The 17,988-nt window shown below is 34.2% G+C and overlaps 1 protein-coding gene across 2 annotated transcripts in view; it reads left to right on the top strand.

Annotated features, from left to right (window-relative positions):
• Positions 1-1,505: 1,505 nt before the first annotated feature.
• LOC127841570 (uracil-DNA glycosylase-like) overlaps positions 1,506-17,988 on the top strand; it is a 29,221-nt gene continuing 12,738 nt past the window's right edge. For both annotated transcript variants that reach the window (XM_052370490.1, XM_052370489.1), the window contains exons 1-4: positions 1,506-1,671; positions 9,524-9,781; positions 12,354-12,449; positions 15,884-15,938. In XM_052370490.1, coding sequence (XP_052226450.1) covers positions 1,558-1,671; positions 9,524-9,781; positions 12,354-12,449; positions 15,884-15,938 — 523 coding nt within the window. In that variant the 5' untranslated portion in view covers positions 1,506-1,557. The remainder of the gene's footprint in view (positions 1,672-9,523; positions 9,782-12,353; positions 12,450-15,883; positions 15,939-17,988) is intronic.

The following is a 17,988-nucleotide window of genomic DNA, read 5'->3' as shown; positions in this document are numbered from 1 at the left end:
AAACTATTAAAAGACGTAATAACGCTATAAATGACGTAATTACGCTAACAAAGGCGTTATAACGCCAAACTAAAAGGCGTACAAACGCTAAAAAAGGCGTAATAACGCAAACTTAAAGGCGTACTAACACTTAATAGGGGCGTAATAACGCCATTTTTTTGTACAATATAAAGTGATGGCATCTTTGAAGACATTAAATCAAACCAAAACGTTATGGATACAGTTGAGTTTATTGAATTTGTAAAGACAATTTCAGTCTTTCTGGAAATCGTCCCGCGTTTTTACGCCTTTTAAAGCGTTTGTACGCCTTTTATTTTGCGTTATTATGCCTTTTTTAGCGTTTTTACGCCTTTAAGGTTGGCGTTATTACGCCTTTTTTAGCATTTGTACGCCTTTTACTTTGCCTTTTTACGTCCCTTTTTAGCGTATGTACGCCTTTAAGTTTGGCGTTATTACGACTTTTTTTTAACGTTTGTACGCCTTTAAATTTGCGTTATTACGCCTGTTTTAGCGTTTGTACGCCTTTATTTCGCAGTATTATGCCTTTATTTTGCGTTATTACACGTTTATTAGCGTTATAATGTGTTGGTTTTTCGATATTACGTGTTTAGTTGAGTAGAAACGCCTTTTTTCGTGTTAATACGTTTTTGCATTCTTTGATTTAAAATTTAAGTGGTACTAATAGGCTTTCGTATAAAAGAGCAAAAGTCCACAAGCATGAACAGCAATTCAGTCAATTCTGATAGTTTCTCGATCAGGAAATTTGGTTTCTAAATCGGGAAACCACTGATTTTAACATTTTTACGTAAATTATACAAATTTTGCAATTGAAAGAAAACCAGGGCCTTAAAAATCATTATTATGTTTGACTTGTAAATACAATTATTTTGTAACTGAATTATTTGCTGAGGAAGCTATGCTCGGTGTTTGTTTATTTGTGTTTGATGAAATAATCAATAAATGAATGCGAAGATTATAATTGATTCGTTTTTATTTCATATAAAAATGTATAAAGATTTGCCAACGTGACCAGTTCAGAAGCAACAATTAACCCATTTATGCCTAACATCAAAAAAAGGCAAACATCGTAGAGCCAGCGGCGTCTCATCAGGGTCTGCGCTGTATGCTCAAAGGAATTTATGTAAGAAATATTATAAATATATCAATAATATACTAGACATCCCTAATTTTGGAAATAAATTGATCTAATTTAGAAGGATGGGAGAGTCCACTAGGCATCAATGGGTAAATACCCCTGCATACCCCTGCAACATAAGACCACACCAAAATTTGATAAAAAGAAGGAATCGAATTTATACAACAAAAATTGTCACAACACTCGTGAGTCCCAGACAGACTTAAGGGTAACACTCTACAGTTTTGGGAGAAAGACGCCTGATTCCTTGCATAAATTCCCACAATGTAAAGCGTTAACTGTTATTTTACGTGGTACTTGTTTCACCTAGGTTGAATTGTAAAAACTGTGCGTCACTTTCGCGGCAAAATCACAGTCGGTAGACGCTTAATCATGTTTACAATCAAAGAGCGTGTAAATTAATGCAGACCGCAAGAATTGTTCACGACTTCGTCAAGGTTTTCATCATAAACATGAGTGCACAGGCCAAAATTTCTTCCTTTTTCACACCCAAGGGAAAGAATAAACTTGAAAATGTAACTTTACATTCTAAACTTTTGATCGCATACACAGTCACAGGGTGCCGGTCAACTCGTACCTAAGTCAACTCGCACGGTGCTACCGACGGTAGCCAACTAACACGTTTTTTGACTAGTTCTTCTTGAATGCTCTGAGCTTTTATGAGTACATACGTACAGCCCAGGACCCGGAGGGTCAATAGCTGGGAGTTGGATTATTGCAACTAGTTTTTTGACAACTCGCACGTCTTTTTTTTTTTATCAATTTGCACTTTTTGAAGTCAGCTCGCACCCCCAAATGATATTCAGAAATAGATGTATGATATAATATGATCAGTTGATAATAAGTATAAATCATAGCTATGCTGTTTTTTTTAGCTCTGCTGTTTTCGGTGAAAACCCGAGGTATTGTCATAGCCAGCTCGTCGTGTCGTCCGCATCAAGGTTTTGAACATTGGCTCTTAAATCAAAGTGCTTCAACCTACAACTTTGAAACTTAATATGTAGCTGCACCTTGATGAGTTCTAAATGCCAGGCCCATTTTTGGATCACTAGGTCAAAGGTCATGGTCACTGACCACTGAAAAAAAAAATCTGACAAGCTTTCATTTATTAAAACTGCAGCCGAGCGTGGCACCCGTTATATGCGGTGCTCTTGTTTGATTATCTAAGTATACAGTAGTCACAATATCTCTTTTACATTTGTGGTTGGTGTTTTTCACAGTTATATGTATGTGTGTAAGAGGTGTGAAAGGTGTTAAATACAATGAACAATAATTAAAATGGCCAAACATTAATCAATTAAAGTTTATTGGTATGATAATCAGTTGTACTTGATGAGTGTGCACGCTTGCGTGAGGCGACTGGCAAACAGACCCACCTCGTATGTGTAAACATTATGTGAAATTTGATGAAAATTGAAGTAAATTAAAACGTAATTTAAAGGGGCCTTTTCACAGATTTTGGCATATTTTGAAGTTTGTCAATAAATGCTTTATATCGATAAATGTAAACATTGGATCTTCAAAGCTCCAGTAAAAAATCAAGAATAAAATTTAAAAAAAGTAAAAAAAAGTAGCCGGTACCAGGGCTTGAACCAGTGACCCCCGGGGTCTTGGAGTTAGTCTGAAGTAAAAACGCATTAGCCCTCTCGGCTATTCCGCCAGGTATACACTGTTAAAGTTTTTTATACCTTAAATAAGCAGTCTTGGTTGTTTCGTAAATTTAAACGACAACAACAGAACTCTCCAAATTATTCAATCGTTTCGCGTTGCAACGCTTTATAGTTTTCAGGTTTTCAAATCGTCAAAAGATTCATATAATGGCTATATTGGACTATGGTAAATGTTCAGTAATACTGTTTCCTCACAAATATAACTAAAACGAAAATTTTCGAATCTGAAACAACTTTTTTCAATTTTGTCAATTTATCAAACCGTGAAAAGATCCCTTTAAAATGTAAGTAATGCCCACATTTTCTAAATACTGCCATGTGTTACTTTTGTCTTCAGAAAATTGGCCCTTATGTTGTGCCGAGAAATGGAGGTAGAGGAGTTTGTGGTGGATTTTGTAATTGTTCATATACATTGCTAAGTACAGACAAAACATTAACTTTCATTCAAATTTAACTTAAGGTTGGCACAAACGTCTCAATGGAAAGCAGGGACCGCCCCTCCCATGTACCTTCTCATACGTCTACTGTCTGACGTGAAGAGGCAAAAATTGCGCTAAGGAAATAAATATTTTGTAAAAGAAAATATGTGTTATTTTGTGTAAATATTGCAATAAAAAGTATTGAACTTAACTCTGAAAGTGTTTCTCATTTGTGTTTATGCATACTCATCTAGAACCCATTAACACATCAATAGTTTGAATAAGGTAGGAGTTGACTTCATAAGTTACGAGTTGACTTCGGTGCGAGTTCACCATACAACCTGCGAGTTGACTTAGGTATGAGTTGACTGTAAACCCATACACATAATGCACCGCATTGCATGATATTGAAAAACAAATAAGTTTTCTGTTTGTAGATGTTTGTTAACTTACTCATCAGCATGCTTTGCTTGTACACATATTTCTGTCAATCAATAAAGTTGTAGCTTTCTAATAGTAGAATTACATGTACTTGATTGTAAGCAAGAACAATTTGTTTGGCTAAAAAGAGTAACCTTTTCTCCTACTGCTGGAAAGATTCCCCCTAGAAAAAAAAGCAATAAAACAGCGTAGCGCATAACAGAGTAACCCTGGGTTAAATAGGACACACAGTGTTTATCAGGCAACCACAAAAAGTCGAATATTTACATACAAAACAACCTCGCATTCAACCTTTTGAGCTTTGTTTACATTCTATAAATACGTTTTCATAGTATTATGTAACCAATCATCCGATTGGGTGATGGAATAAATCGGCTTTGTTGCAAAATACAGAAATTGGAAGAAACGGACCATTATCTAAAATACAAATAAATAACAATGTATATCTTGTATATGCACACTTTTCAGATATGCCTAAACAGGGAAAAGGTATGCGATGTAAATATACCATATATTCACAAATATATACGTAAAGTATAACTACAAAATACAAATTCACCAATTTATAGACTTCACAGCATAAAGTGATATGGGTATTTTTCACTGTTGAATTGAGCTGAAAAGAATTGTCAGGTCAAAAGAATTAGTTAAAATGTGGTAACTGACCAATCATCTTCAACTCATCTTGCTACCAGTTATTTATAAAAAATATATATTATTTTCAATATTTTACATGACTCGCCCAGTCCTCTAAGCCGAAATGATCCTTAAAACAAAATTTTGTCTTTGTGTCGTATGAACAAATCTGCATCAAAACTACATTTAGACTCGCATCATACATCAAGTAATTTCTGTCGACAGTTGTCAAAACAAAAGTACTGTTGATATTCAAACGGATTATTTTTCTCTTTCCGGGATATTGTTTTAGTATGTTGATGCTGCATTAACAAATATAAGTGTATATGAAGTGAACAGGGGTGTGATTTTTCCTCCTTTCAGCTGATTTCCTCCCTTTCAATCGTAAACTTATTTCACCAGTAGTTTGTAACTTTGCTGTATTTATATAAAAATGAAGAGTTTAACTAAATCCTTTAAGGGGGATAGGGCATTTTCCTCCCATTAAATGGTTCTTAAATCACACCCCTGGTGAAAACACCCAAAATTAACAGTGGTTGCGATAGACCCATACATACTGTTAGATGCCCATAATATCACTTTAAATATCATCACGATTAAGCTAAACAACAGAAATTCATACAACCAACAACTGTCTGATTTAAGCCTTTTTAGTGTCCGATACAAGCCTTGGGACATCCGGTTTTACCCTGATGAGTCGATATTTATAAAGTGCAATCTCATTGGTTGACTAAAAGGTTTAAAATAGATTTGATATTCCATACTGTTGCATGAAAGCTACTGTACCAAGAAAACAAAAGCATTCTGATTCGAATAGTGAGTCATCAAGATTATGCTGTCTTTTTCCTGGAGGTGTCAGATATAACCCAGGGTTACTCTATTGGTACCAAGCGCAAATTTGCAGAATGCCGTTTAAGTCTTAAGTGTGGGATCTTTTGAGAAAGATTATTGTAATAGCTTTTTGGGGTTAAGGAAATTTCTGATCGATTAGAAAGAGCTGGCACAGGCATGAAAGGTAACTGACGAAACCTCTTCGCTACTTTTTGAAAATCTTACAATTCTAGGAAATTGTGCAAATGTATGCCATCTTGATATTTTAAATAACTGATTAGCAAAGTAAAGCACTGCAATATCATTGTAACACATTATGTTAACCATATTAGATATTGATTGGGTATTTGCTAGGTTACTGGTTTTCAATTTCTGCAGTCAAACCATCTGCATATTTTATTTCATGTGCAAAAAACATTTCTGGATATGACTTTGGGCATTCGTTTTCAGATACCATATGGTTTGTTGATTTTAATTAATTTCAACGTTCATTCTAACATTTATATAAAACGGCAAATACACATGCAGTGTTACGGATGGTCTGGTTTATAATATTTTGCATTGTTCTGATCAGAAATTGCAACTAGAAAGACTAATAGAACCATAAGCTTGGGCTCGGGGCTCTTCCTGTTAGAGCATCTAGGGCACCACTTAGATAACTGTGATGACAAGTCAATGGAGATTTAACATGTTAAACTTGATCAACAGTCCGTGCAAAATGCAGACAATTTCACCTCTTTATTATCCCCGCCGAAAAAAAATTCGGAGGGGATATAGTAATTGCCAATTGGTCCTGTCCGTCCGGCTGAAACTTTGTCCGGAGCATAACTCCAAATCTATAAAATGGATTTACTTTAAACTTAGAATAATCTCCCCTTTTATATAACTTTAAAGTAAATTTTTGTCTGGAGCATAACTCCAAATATACTAAAGGGATTTACTTGAAACTTGAAATATAAACAGATGGCAACTAGGAAAAGTGCAGTGACCAAGAACCACAACTCTATCTACCTTAGTTTTTGTTTTATCTCCCCTTTTATATAATTTTAAAGTAAATTTTTGTCCAGAGCATAACTCTAAATCTACTGAAGGGATTTACTTGAAACTTGAAATATAAACAGATGGCAAGTAGGAAAAGTGCAGTGACTAAGAACCATAACTCTATCTACCTTAGTTTTTGAATTATCTCCCCTTTTATATAACTTTAAAGTACATTTTGTCCGGAGCATAACTCTAAATCTACTAAAGGGATTTACTTGAAACTTGAAATATAAACATATGGCAACTAGGAGAAATGCAGTGACCAAGAACCATAATTCTATCTACCTTAGTTTTTGAAATATCTCCCTTTTTATATAATTTTAAAGTAAATTTTTGTCCAGAGCATAACTCGAAATCTACTGAAGGGATTTACTTGAAACTTAAACATATGGCAAGTAGGGGAAGTGCAGTGACTAAGAACCTTAACTCAATCTACCTTAGAGTTTGAATTATATCCCTTTATTTAATTTCAAAGTAAATTTTTGTCCGGAGCATAATGAATTATCTCCCTTTATTTGTTTTTACAAATATTATTCTACTCTCTAAAACAAATGTTGTCATACAAGCAAACATATTTTGGCGAGGATTTGGCACTACTGTGACAAGCTCTTGTTATATTGACATTTACTTTATAATTCATCATTACATTATAGTCTAATTTGAGTGTCAAATATACAACATTATAATAAAGGCCATGAATATAGTGCAAACATGAACAAATGTAGTAATGAGAGAGTACCGGTAAGTTAAAAAAAAGGCTTTCTCCTTTGGAACGAGCAAATTGGCTTAAAATAGGGAAATTGGTGATTTTAATTTTAAGCTATTTTACATGTTCTTTTAACACTTTAACATTGAAAATGTTGAGGTTTATTAAAAAATGTGTTAAATTACATTTTAAAGGGACTATCAACCACGAACGACGAAAAAAGAAAAGTTCTAAAATACTGCATCTTTTTACAATTATTAGTTTATATTGATTAAAATATTACGACTGGTATATAACAATATCTCACCTCCTACAAAAATGACCTTATCCGATTGGCTTAGAGCGGTCACGTGCCCATGGTGTATTTTCCATACACCCCGAGTAATTTCCATACAACCCGAGTAATTTCCATACTTCTATCAACGTAAAAAATGGCGTCTGTTCGATAAACTGCTAGATAAGTATTGTTATTAATATATAATACATTCTCTATAATGTATACTATATAGTATATAATATATAACATTATATTTATAATATAATATATATAATATATAATAAATATAAAATATATATATGATAGTTTCTATATGATATATAATATATTATACATGATATATCATATATTATACATGAGATATGATAGATGATATATCATATACTTAATGTTATATATTATATAGTATATATATTATATTATATATAAAATATGATATATTATATTGTATATTTTATTATATATTATATTATATATTACATATTATATAAAATATTAGATATAATATTGTATATTATATTATATTTTATATTATATTATATATATTATATTATATATTATATTTAATACATTATATATTACATATTATATTATATATTATATACTTTAAAGGCAGTCGGTGAGATATAATCGTTACACTGTTAGTAACTGATGATGTATGGGATATACACCCTCAGTAATGTCATACCATACTGGAGCTTCGCTCTCGTATGGTATGAAATTACTGAGGGTGTATATCCCATACACCATAAGTTACTAACCGTGTAACTTATATTACTTGAAAAAAAGTTCATATTTTCAGTATATTGGGTGATAAAATTTCGCTATGTGAAATCGAAAGTACATCGCGAAAATAGGTGACATAACGATATACACACTATAAAACGAAAGAAGATTGATCATTTTATATATAAAATATATTCAATTCACTACGCATGCACAATTCGCATTCCTGGGTTATCCACGTGATGATTATGATCAATCTACTGGCGTTATTTATAGTTAACTGGTAGTTACCTGGTAGACATACCCAGTAAAATTTATTACCGAATATACTGAAAATATGAAAACTTAACAACTTTTTTTCAAGTAATGTAATATACCAGCCGTGATATTTTAATCAATATTAATTTATAATTGTAAAAAATACGGTATTTTACAACTTTTCTTTTCTTCGTCGTCGTGGTTGACAATCCCTTTAAGATAAACAATGACATTTAAGGGGTGTTGCTGCAGTTTTGCTGATTTTTTTCCATCTAATAACTTTTGCTCTAAATTTATATTTGAGTAATACATACTAATATTAAATGAAAAATGAAATAAAAACATAGGGTCACCGGCCTTGTTTTGATTTTATTCACCATTATATAACATGAACTTTTTCATTTTAAACTGAAAAATCTTTAATTGCATAAAAATGATTAATAACCTATGAAATTGGCAACATGTAGACATTATATAAGCTAAGATATATCATATACCATTTTATTAAACCACAAACTACCAAAAAGATGGAGAACACAAGTTAAATTTTAAGAAATTTAGTTTTTTATAATTTTTATGTCACCCCAAAATACGTCAATTTTTTACTATTTTAACCACAAAAATGGAATTAAAATAAGTTCTATCTAATAACATTTTGCGAAATTGCTCAAATATGTTCATCTACGTATTGTTATCATAAAACAAAAATAAAAAAGGGGGGTAACCGCACTTTTAACAGAGATTTTTTTGTTCAACTATCCCTACCATCTATGTCAAATTTCATAAAATACAGCAATTAGGCGAAACACAAGTATTGGAACATAGACTGTTAGAGATATGCATAAACATTATTGATTGTTTACAATCTTAATTGGGATCACAATAGTTTACAAAAAAAACGCAACACTAATTCAATATTTAATCACAAACATAAGACAATACAGTATCAAACTCAACCTTAATCATCAATAACAGGGACTTGTTGTCAAATTTCGGCATGTTTTGAAGTTTGTGATTAAATGCTTTTAATTGATTAATGTAAACAACAGGACTTAAGAGCTCCAGGAAAAAAAAACAAGAATGAAATAAAAGAAAGAAAAAAAAGGTAACTGCACCTGGGATCGAACCACTGAGTACCTATTATGAACCTACTCGGTCATTAATTTGTGATGATTCTGATAACAAAACTATTGGGTTGTGAGAATAGCATCGGTGTTGCTATAAATATATCCTCGGTTAAATAAACTGCCGCAACACCCCTTAAACAAACATGTTTTATGGATAAGGTGACATTAAAAAAACAACAACAAATGTAATGAAATTTAAGAAAAAGATGTGAAAAAACCCTGTTGATGTTTTCAGTTAAACACAGAAAACAATCCAGTGAAGAGACAAAAGGTTGTTCAAGAGGATGCATCCCCTGGAAAGGAAAACATCGAGATTCAAACCAGTGTGGAATTGAGTCCAGAACAAAAACAGAGGATAGAAGAAAACAAACGGAAAGCATTTGAAAAACTACAGGCTAAGAAATTAGAAACCAGTCAAAGTTTGCTTGTCAACTTTGGTGAAAGCTGGAAACGTGCATTAGAAGCTGAATTTGGGAAACCATATTTTGAAGAGGTATATGTGTAGATATGTTATCATGTTTTTATTGCATGCAGAGTTCTTCATACTATGTGGAAAGGTACTTCTTTTATTTTTTATTGTGGGTAATGTTTAAAACAAAGTCAGTCTTCGAAATTAGCACACGCCCGATCGCCCGTGGCGAGTAAAATTACTGCCGGGCACATACAAAAATTCACGTTTGTGGCCCACCGGGCATGTAAATTATTGAAGCCAATTGACAGTTTATAAAAAAAAATCGTAAGCGGTTCTTGATATTTGCAGATCTATTTTTCAATTTTGCGAACAAACACCTTGCCGTAAGTTGTAAAACAATAAAATTCGATTGGTTTAACAACACGCACCTGCTTGCACACGTCATCGTTTTTGATTTTGACCGATGCAGTTCGGTCACATTCAGTTCTTATCGACGGTTTCTCTAGACATTAATCGAGAAGATGCTTTTTGAATCGATCATTTCAATCAAGTAATACGCTTCCGTTTTTGTCAATGTAAACAAATGTCATTGTCGACATAGAGTCAGTATCTTAGGTATGTTGATGGGGCTAAGCCCGATAAAGCACTTCCAAAATAGAAAATTGACAATGATTTAGAGAAAAAGGAAGCCAAGAAATGGTACGAGGACACCAGAGAACGCTCTTTTCAAGAGCACTGGCGTAACGATCGACCGTCTTAATTCTTGTTATTGATTAGATGTAATTGTATTCACTACTATTGAAACAAATGTTTTGCTTTACTATGTGTAGCATGTAAGTGTTAAAATGTTGTGATTTGTTATAATTTTAGTTAAAAAAGTTTGGGCATGTAAAAAATATGTTGGGCATGTAAAAATTCTTAAGTAACTGGCCCGACTGGCATGTAACTTTTCAAAGCTAATTTCAAAGACTGCAAAGTAAATTGCTTGATCTTTTGTTGTTACAACTTTACATGGAATACTTTTGAGCCGAAAATTCATTAACAATTTCAGCAGTAAAAAGAAGACCTTTACAAAACTTAAAACAGAATTTCAATGCATGGTTCTCCTATTTAATTATGCCCCCCTTCGAAGAAGAGGGGGTATATTGCTTTGCTCATGTCGGTCTGTCGGTCGGTGTGTTGGTCTGTCCGTCCACCAGGTGGTTGTCATACGATAACTCAAGTACACTTGGGCCTAGGATCATGAAACTTCATAGGTACATTGATCATGACTCGCAGATGACCCCTATTGATTTTGAGGTCACTAGGTCAAAGGTCAAGGTCACGGTGACTCTAAATAGTAAAGTGGTTTTTTTTAATGAAAATTCAAGAATGCATACGCGGCCAACAGGGCACACTCTGAACAATATAACTGAAGCAACTGGTCTGTAATCGTAAATCTATAATTATCAGTCCAATGAAACATCATCCTTTTAGTAAAATACAGTGGATCAGTAAAAATATTATCAGAATATGAGATTTTTTGTATATTTTGTATATTAAATATTGTGTTAATGTTTAATTTTGTTGATAAATATAAATATAAGCAGGACAGGGGAGGTAATACACTACAGGGGAAACAAATGCAATAAGTTTAAATTTATTGTTACAGATTTGCCTCCCTTGTAATATATTTAAATTTTACCAAATGTAAGGCTAACTGCATTTTTGTAATGCATACTACTATTACTACTACTACTACTTCTACTACTACTACTACTGCTACTACTACTTCTTTTACTACTACTACTACTACTACTACTACTACTACTACTACTACTACTACTACTGCTACTACTACTACTACTTCTACTGCTACTACTACTACTACTATTACTTCTACTACTACTACTACTACTACTACTACTACTACTACTACTACTACTACTACTACTACTACTACTACTACTACTATTTCTTCTGCCACCACCATCACCACCACTACCACCACCACCACCCACAGTGACAAAAAACGTATTCACACAATGGCTGCTACTACAACTTATAGTCCATATAGGGGGGCATGCATGTTTTACAAACAGCCCTTGTTTGAAAATTAAGTTATTTAAATGTGACAATGTTTTTGATAGTAAATGCTTGTATTTGTTCCTAGTTGACAAAGTTCGTCACCTCAGAAAGGAGTAAAGGGACGGTATGATAGTATAATTCTTGTATTTGTTCCTAGTTGACAAAGTTGGTCACCTCAGAAAGGAGTAAAGGGACTGTATGATAGTAAATGCTTGTATTTGTTCCTAGTAGACAAAGTTTGTCGCCTCAGAAAAGAGTAAAGGGACTGTATGATAGTAAATGCTTCTATTTGTTCCTAGTTGACAAAGTTCGTCACCTCAGAAACGAGTAAAGGGACTGTATGATAGGAAATGCTTCTATTTGTTCCTAGTTGACAAAGTTCGTCACCTCAGAAAGGTGTAAAGGGACTGTATACTCTCTAAATGCTTCTATTTGTTCCTAGTTGACAAAGTTTGTCATCTCAGAAAGGAGTAAAGGGACTGTATACCCTCTAAATGCTTCTATTTGTTCCTAGTTGACAAAGTTTGTCATCTCAGAAAGGATTAAAGGGACTGTATACCCTCTAAATGCTTCGATTTGTTCCTAGTTGACAAAGTTCGTCACCTCAGAGAGGAGTAAAGGGACTGTATTCCCTCCAGCAGAGAATGTGTTTACCTGGACCCGAGCCTGTCCGGTAGATCAGGTAATACCATTGAGCCTCACTCTGGGAAAACTTGGCTTAATGCATGAGCATAAAGTGACGTCCCAGATTAGCCTGTGCAGTCCACACAGGCTAATCAGGTACTCATTTTCCACCGTTACTACCTGGTAAATTTCCTTCAGATGCGACTTCATTGAATTGTAACAATTTTTTTTTAAAGCAGACAATTTTGTCTCTTATGAGCCTGTCCAGACTGCACAGGCTTATCTAAAAATAGTCTGTACGCTCATATATAAAGCTATGTGTTTTCAGAGTGATGCAAAAAGTGAAGTGTCAGTTATGAAAAGATTGGCAAAATAGCAAGGTGCCCCTGTCCCTTAGCTGATTACCTCTGTTGCCCTCTTGGCTGTCAACACAGAAATGTTAAGCCTCTTGTAAGAGGTCAACAGGTCAAAGGTTATGGGGACATACAAACAGTTCCTAGGGCAGACTTACACTGATAAAACACTGTATAGATATATTATGTTCTACCATCAGCAAATGTATTTAAGCATTAGAACTTTATGCGGTTAGACTAAGTTAGACAAGGTGTTGGCAAAAAACCTATTCCAACCAATTTATTTGACCATATATTTATTTTCGTTAATGGTAGTTTTTATAAACCATGATAAAGAACGTGTAGTACAACAGTGATTTTAATTGTTTCATCTTTATAAAGTACCCATAAAAGGCACTTTCCCAATTGAGGATCATTTAGAAAATTCCCAAATGCCTTCAGAAAAACTTCCTAAATGGAATGAAAATTACGTCAATTTTTTTCCACATGTGCATTATCTTCAAGCGAACAAATTCATTGAGGTCTGAAAATGAACATTTCAGCAAAAAGGCATGTAAAAGAATATTAAGATATTTTTGTGCAATTAAGAACCAATCAATTTAAAGGACCCATAATTCCATGAAGATTTCACGATGCAGAAGCCAAATTTCCCCAATTTTAAAGTTTTTCATACTTGTTTTTTCCAATTGCATGGCATCGGTACTTTTCCTTATTGGGCAAATAATAATCTCTGTACAAAAGCATTAGACTCATACAGTAGACATTTCGGGAATTATTTGATACTGTCGGAGACTAATTGTTAATATCAGAAACTATTTGTTAATATTTTGACCATATCTGTTTGAGGAGGGCCTTGTACTGTCTGTGATTCTGAATCTTCTCCTTATAAGTATTGTATCTTGGGTGGTACATGTATTTACCAAGTATCTTAGGTTTAAATGACAGTAAAAATAATTCTCGGGGCAAGTGAGGGCCGAGTGGCTCTGGAATTTTTGTTCAATGCCTGCAGTCTAAAAATATTGACTATCAGATACGGGTATGCAACAGGTATAGCCAGGGGACAAAAATATCACTCGTCCGCTCGTATTGACGAGTGAAATCTTGACAGGACGAGTGGATTTTCCTGAAGCTCTCGTCCTACAGGACGAGTGAAAATTAGCTGATAATACAATATGTATTACTGACAAGTAAGACTCGTTTTCATTAAATAAAATCATTGTCTTAAAGCATATCTATTCCGAAAGTAGAACGCGAATGAACCGGAAATTGCAATTGTAAATTTCATACAGCAGGTGCTCGTTGTTATGCAAAACTGTGTCCCGAGTAAATATTGACTTTTTGGTGTAAACTTTGCGCGTCCATGTTGACAGGGAACCATCCGACTGCATTCACTGTATGTATTGATTTTTAAAGAATTATTTAACCCCGAAGAACGGCTTTAAACCAGTCTGAATATCGTCAGAAAAGGACTGACAAACGAGCGTTCTTTAAAGTTGGCGGGAGCGATGTTCAAACGTCCGAAACGGAAAGCACACGAGCATTAGAAAAAAGGAAAACACAAAATTTTCTTCATTTATTAATTTGTGTTCCACATAAATAAAGTAACTTATTTCACTGCTTTTGCGATCAGCTGGCATGAATAACTGAGTAAGCAGCATTTCAGCAGTGATATAAGAAACTTTATTAGTCATATCAGCCTTTGCAATCTTTATTTCACACATATTTGAAGGACAAGATCATGTGTTTGCAGGACGAGTGAAAATTTTTATGCACTTGTCCTGCAGGACGAGTGCAGTTTAGAAATATTTTTGTCCCCTGGGTATAGCGTTAATCGTTTAAACAAATAATAGCACATATAGTTATATCACGTTGTAAGCTGATGGGTGTGAACATTGTCTATTACCTATATACATACTTATCTTCCCAATAAAGCATATATACAGGGTTCTCAATAACTTTTAAGCCAACGGGCCAAAATTTGAAACCAACAGGCCTTCTAGGGGGGGCCGGGGTCATGCTCCCCCTGAAAATTTTAAAATTGAGCACTTTATTTCCTGCATTTTGGGCCATTTTATGGCTATTTTAATTGTCAACCAGGCACAAAATTTGAGCATTTTTGTGCATTTTATGAATTTTAGCTTTTTTAACTAACAAAAGATAAATGAAAAAAGCTCTTTATTACTTTTGTAAAATTTTAACTCATATTTCTAGACATCTACATTTTGACATTGTTTTTTTTTGACACAAGGTTCCAATTGGGACATTTTATTCTGATAAGGAAAAAACTTCAATTTTGGATTGGAAATGGGGCCGAAATTCGGCCCTACAGGAATGGGCGGAAAAGGCCTGATCATCCGTCTACCATGCACATTTTGCGTGACATTTCTATTTGAAACGTCACTGAATTAACACAAACTTTCACAACAAGAAAAGCTTTGCATTAACAAAAAAAACGCAAGCAATCAGGAACAAAAACTCACCATGTGATGAAAAGAACGTTAAAATATTTGACTGCTTTTTGACCGATTCCAATTTGCGCCTTTTCATTGTTGTTGTTGTTGTAACGCGTTAAGGTAGATAATCAAGCGACGTCTTTGCTTAATAGCAAAAAGGAGCAAAATTACCAAAAAGACACGCAAATTTCGAAAAGTCAACTGCCGATTTTCCAAATCTCAGCGATTTTCAACCGGCCAAAATCTGATTTCAAACGACCAATGCGGATTGCAGCCGGCTCTTATTGAGAATTCTGTATATAATGGTCAACAGTCCTAGGGCATCTGTCTGCCAGGTTTTATGATCTTAATTTGGTTGTAAAAAGTCAAAAGCACATGCTGGAAGTGTGACCAGATATGCACACTAGGGCAGAACTTTGGTAAAAAGCGTGGTAAAATGAACCAATTTTTTTTAATAGTCTTTTGGATTAAAATTAATTTTTATTTTGGACTAAAACCCATATATCAAAAGTACAATATAATTACATTTGCTGAAAACGGGATGTCTGAAAATTTAGATTATCAGAGAATTTAGAATTATTACTGTAAATAAATACTGAAAATACATGTCTCTTTAGTTAATTAGGTAATTGAAAAAAAAAATACAAAAAATATTTTGCATAACGGGCTGGCTTTTATTCTCACAGGTGAAGGTGGTTATCCTGGGTCAGGACCCGTACCATGGAACCGGCCAGGCTCACGGTATGTGAAATGCAGAGTCCAGCAAGTGCCATTCAGAATGCAACACACAATATGTAATAGAAAAACACAATACCAAGTGACATTGAACAGAAAAACACAACAAAGAGCAATGCAGTCGTCGAAATTCGCACTAGTCCGACAGCAAAAAACTAGTATTTTTTCTTTCGGGCTTGTAGGAAATCCAATATTACAAGCCCGACGTGCTTGTACAATTCATTAAACAGAAAATGAGTTCCACTTTCATTTTCAATATTTGTAAACAAAGTTTTGAGCCGCTTAGGCTAAATCAACAGCCGCTTATGTTTTAACACACTGCGCACACATGCTGGGCAATCAGCTGATAATTGGATTACTGCGCATAAAGCACATGGTTTTGTGGTTCCCGGATTACTATTATGAAAAATAAAGGTTTTGCGTTGCGTTCGGGACACAGAGAGTAATGGCCGAACAGTTGTCTTTCAAGTACGTCGTTGAGGAATGCGAATCTGAGGTAACTTTGATTGATGCATTTGTCAACTTGCTTTTTGTAGAATAACCTGGCACTTAATTACTTATATATTTTCTGGTGGTTTTGAGGGATGCGAATCTGAGGTAACTGTGATTGATGCATTTGTCAACTGGCTTTTTGTAGAATAACCTGGCACTTAATTACTTATATATTTTCTGGTGGTTCAGGTTTGCTCTCTCTTTCACATGGATATATGGGATACATTTCTGCTAATTTTTTACCTAAACTTTATGCATATATTTATAATTGGGATTTGATTGAAATCCGTGTGTGAAATTAATTTCTTCTTATTTCAGGATCCGAAAGAGGCTGGCTCAGATGACGAGGAAGCTAACTTGGATGAGGATGAAATAAATAAGAGATTTGTATTGTATTCTAAAGATTGAATAAATGAATGCTTCTTTTGATGTTTTATGTTATGTTTATCTGCATTTTTAACACAAATGTTTGGGCTAGTTAAATCTGACTTGGGCTTGTTCAAATTCCCATAGTACTAGCCCGACTTGCTTGTAGATTTAAATCTGAATTTCAATGACTGGCAATGCCACTAAATTTGTGATGCAATTCAATATCATTATGAGTGCTAAGTGTCTTCAAGTGTAGTTTAATGGGTCCAGTTGATTGTCATGTGTTGACCTCAAAGGGTTACAGGCTACATTAAATATGGCACCAACGGAATTCAGTAGTTTATGGGCTTACATTAAACGGGTTCACAGCAGAGTTTGGTCATATTTTGAAGTATGCCATTCAATTCCCTTAATTGACCAATTGCAGCATATGAACTTGTATTTCGCAGTATAATACTTAGAAAAAAAGAATTAAAAAAATGCTCCTAGTGGGATTTTTATTTAGACTTTAGAGGGACTATAAGTTTGAGCCCTGTCCATCCATCCATCAGCAAAAATGAATCATGATATTTTGTTAAAATATTTTGAAGATTTTGGAGAAAGCACATTAGAATAGTTGTGGGCAATGTGTAAATAATGCACAACCTTTTGTGTCCGGTCACTAAACCAAACTTGATATTATGATTTTAATAACTCAACTATTGGTTTTAAACCTATTTTTTAGCTCGGCTGTTTTCGGAGAAAAGCCGAGGTATTGTCATAGCCAGCTCGTCGTCCGCCGTAGGCGTCATGCTAAAACCTTAACATTGGCTCTAAAATCAAAGTGCTTCCACCTACAACTTTGAAACTTCATATGTAGATGCACCTTGATGAGTTCTACATGCCACACTCAGTTTTGGGTCACTAGGTCAAAGGTCAAGGTCACTGTGACCTCTTAAAAAAAATATAAAAAAATTCTGACAAGCTTTCGCAGCGTTGGCACCCGTTATGTGGTGCTCTTGTTTTAAACTTGATTTCATACTGATGATAGATAGCTTTAAGGCTAAATGAGACGCTGTTGAGTCCCTTTTCTGGTTAGAAGCAGGAATTGGTTTTGGGTGCAGATCTGAAGAAGGCTCCCACTGCGGAGATTAAATAGCAGACCTCCTGGTTGCTAGGCAGACACAATATCCTCTACACCTTTGGGACCTTAACA

The sequence above is a fragment of the Dreissena polymorpha genome, chromosome 8 (genome assembly GCF_020536995.1).
Source record: "Dreissena polymorpha isolate Duluth1 chromosome 8, UMN_Dpol_1.0, whole genome shotgun sequence".
Taxonomy (NCBI): domain Eukaryota; kingdom Metazoa; phylum Mollusca; class Bivalvia; order Myida; family Dreissenidae; genus Dreissena; species Dreissena polymorpha.
Note: the sequence above shows the minus strand (reverse complement) of the source record. Positions and strands in the feature narration are given on the sequence as shown.